Below are 3,761 nucleotides of genomic sequence, written 5' to 3'. Positions count from 1 at the left end.
ACCCGCCTGTTCATCATCCTGATCATCTGTGTCACCTGTCCTCACCTCGTTAGTGTTCATTGGTGTCTGTATTTAGTTTCCCTCTGTTCAGTCAGTCCTGGTCGGTTCTACTTTGTTCACTGTGGTGTTATCCTGCCTGTCATCCTGCCTGTATGTACCTTTGAGTAAGATTTAAGTAAACCATTTATATTGAAGCCTTTGGACTTTGAGTCTCCTTCAACCCGCACCACACACCGTGACACTGCCATTCTGTGATCGGCAGTGATCGGCAATCAGCAGATCATTATTTTGGTGATCGGTGATCGGCCCCAAAAATGCTGATCTGAGCATCTGTACTTTCGGCAGTCTGTAAAAGTATACTTAAGATTTATTGTCAAATCTAGTTGTACAGTCAATCGCAAAGCTCTTTCCTGTTTTAGATGTGTTTTGTGTGTTTTTCACGGCATTCACAGTGAAAACAAATGCTGCCGCTCAGTCTTTTTGCCACTTAGTGGGCGTAACCGCAGTCACTCCAGCCAACGGTGACGTCACACACATACTGTTTGCAAAAATACCCCCAAAAAACAGAGGCCTCCTAAGACATGTTAGATGCTATAAGTACACTAGCATAATGATGACCCACAGTTCTTGCACAGTGGTTATTTCAAGGTGTATCACAGAAGGTATTTAAATTATGTAATGTGTGTTTTAAGGTATAGAATAATTTGCCTGATGTTAAAATACATTTCAAAGTTGTTTATTGATATGTCACAAATCTATTTTTAAACCAAATTAACCTGAAGATTATATGTATACACAATTATTTAAAGTAAATATTAATCTAATGTTAATTTATAAATATATTATTGTTCATTGATAATTCATTTGTGTTCATAATTCATTAAATAATGAATTATGTTAACAAATTTAACTTTATTGTTTTCAAGTTAATAATGCATACTGCTGTCTTTTTTTTTTTTATCATAGAAACATTTTGTACTTTCTTCTTCAGGTCAATGAAGTAACTCTGCCTGATGCAAAATGGAAAATGGGACATATTTTTACTTCATGTTATTTGAAAATCTCGGGTACATAAAATATGTTTTCTTCAGTTTAGGATTTATTCTGTACTGTGCTATCATATTATTTAATGTCCTTATTATGCTTGTAATATTTCTGGAAAGGACTTTACATCAGCCCATGTACATTCTGATTTCATGTTTGTCTTTCAACTCTGTGTTTGGAACAGCTGGCTTTTTCCCAAGAGCACTGACAGACTTGCTGTCTGATACACACTCAATCTCCCGTGAAGCATGTGTCTTACAGTCTGTTGTAATTTACACGTATGCCGCAAATGAATACACAATATTAATGTTAATGGCAATTGACAGATTTGCTGCAATCAGTAAACCTTTACACTACCACAACATAATTACACCAAGGTTTTTAATTGTTTCAGTAGGTATAAACGTGGCTTCTTCAATTATTTTACTTAGTATTGGTGGTCTTTTAAGTACAAAACTGAGAATGTGTGGTAACAAATTGTTTAAGGTGTACTGCCACAACTATGAAGTAGTCAAGCTCTCTTGTGAAAGCACAACAATTAATAATGTTTTAGGCTTGTTTATATTAATCACAACTACTGTCATCCCTTTAAGTTTAATATTATATTCTTATGTAAAAATTATTATTGTTTGTCAAAGAAGCTCATCACAGTTCAAGGGCAAAGCTTATCAAACTTGTATTCCACACATAGTGGTCCTTTTGAATTTCTCAAGTGCTTTTATTTCTGATGTCACTTTGAGTCGAGTTGTCAACGTAGAACTTCCTATATGGCTGTCAGTTTTTCTTTCACTGGAGTTCCTTATTATACCACCCATCCTGAACCCCCTTGTTTATGCTTTAAACCTGCCTGATATACGCAAACAAATTATTTGTCTTATAAAGCCCTCCGGTAGATGTTTTTTTTCTTCTTCTTTTGTTTGGTGTAATAAATGTTACACAGAATAATATACAGACTATTATATATATATATATATATATATATATATATATATATATGTATTTTTATGTATTTTTGTAATTGTAACCAAATTAAAAGTTTCACACTCTAAAGTTATGCCTTCCATGCTACATTTTAATGATTGTTGGACCAAATGGACCATATTTGTCCACAAGCCACATTTTGCCTGCTTTTAGTCTCACCAGCAGAGGTGGGAAATCCAGGGGCCAAAGAGTAGAAGTCCTGCCATATGTTTATTCCACCCATAAACTCAGTCAGCTGATTTCACTAATTAGTTCTATCTCCTGTCTGAATTAGCAAATCCAGGTTATTGGAACAAAATACTGAGGAGGACTTTTACTTTCTGAACCTGGACTTCACACCTCTGCATAGCAATGCCACATGTCAGCTACGAGCAAAGAAATAAACCAGAACTGGACCTTATCGTAACCAAAAAATAGTAATTTCAGCCACAGCCTCAGATGAAATCAACTGAAGAGAAAAGAAGACATTAAATCTCTGAAGATCTCGGCAGAGGAGGATTAAACAACTCCACAAACAGCATTACCAGCTTCACTTATTACTAACTAGACTGACTTTATTTCTGTCAGATGTCTACAAAAGTTTTTATTGAGAATTAACAGAGGTTTAACTCTAATGTGTTTCATTTCAAGTCACCATTACAGTGATTAGTGTTTCCATTAGTTCAGCTCTTAATTCTTATTATATCTATTGTTTTTTTGGCTGCTATGACAGTGTGTTTGTTAAACACATTTGCAGCAGCAAAGAAAGCTAAAGTGAAATGAGATCAGGTGAAACCCTGTGTTACTGCAGCATGAGACCCAGCAATATTATAACAATAAGTTAGAAGACTTTAACGAACACGAAAAAGCCACAGTCTTAGATGAAATCAACTGAAGAGAAAAGAAGACATTAAATCTGTGAAGATCTCAGCAGAGGAGTATTAAACAACTCTACACACAGCATTACCAGCTTCACTTATTACTAACCAGACTGACTTTATTTCTGACAGACGTCTACAAAAGTTTTTATTGAGAATTAACAGAGGTTTAACTCTAATGTGTTTCATTTGAAGTCACCATAACAGTGATTAGTGTTTCCATTAGTTGGGCTCTTAACTCTTATTATATATTTCGTCTTTTTTTGGCCGCTGTGACAGTGTGTTTGTCAAACACATTTGCAGCAGCAAAGAAAGCTAAAGTGAAACGAGATCAGGTGATGATGGTTACCTGTTTGACACTGTCGCCAAACCTTCAGCCTGTGGTCGGACCCTTCGTTTCTACAGGCAGGTGTTCCCATAGAACAAGTGTTCAGTTCTGTTGGTAGGGATTCCATTTCTGTCGGATCCCTCCGACAAACGTTGGAGTGACCGGCATGTAAGCGAACGTCTCGGTTACGTATGGTAACCCACGTTCCCTAAAAGAGGGAACGGAGACATTCGTCCCGTCGTCATGTTGTTGTACCATCGCTACAGACGGCCGGGTCCCTGGCTCGGCTCCTCAGCGAAAACCAAGAATGCGTTGCACCTTCTGCTCATTATATACCAGCACTGTGTGATAGAAGCAGCTGGCGCAATTATCGCATGCCAATGTGCATTGGCTCGTTTAGTTTCTCTAGAAGTAGATTGGTCTCTCAGCTAAGATCCCATTTCTGTCGGATCCCTTCCTCTTTCAGGGAACGTGTGTTACTATACGTAACCGAAACGCTTCATTTTCTTGCTGTTTCAGGTGTGTTCCATATGCCTGGTTAACCCTCTGAG

At 37.1% G+C, this 3,761-nt stretch overlaps 1 protein-coding gene across 1 annotated transcript; it reads left to right on the top strand.

Annotated features, from left to right (window-relative positions):
• Positions 1–1,020: 1,020 nt before the first annotated feature.
• LOC311090402 (olfactory receptor 51I2-like) lies at positions 1,021–2,219 on the top strand (the record flags this gene model as incomplete). Its single annotated transcript, XM_084125657.1, has 2 exons — positions 1,021–1,933; positions 2,179–2,219. 2 exons carry the CDS (start codon positions 1,021–1,023, stop codon positions 2,217–2,219), a joined length of 954 nt encoding a protein of 317 aa, XP_083981783.1.
• Between the last annotated feature and the right edge of the window lie 1,542 nt (positions 2,220–3,761).

Source organism: Abramis brama (assembly GCF_963993115.1).
Source record: "Abramis brama genome assembly, chromosome: 10".
Lineage (NCBI taxonomy): Eukaryota > Metazoa > Chordata > Actinopteri > Cypriniformes > Leuciscidae > Abramis > Abramis brama.
Note: the sequence above shows the minus strand (reverse complement) of the source record. Positions and strands in the feature narration are given on the sequence as shown.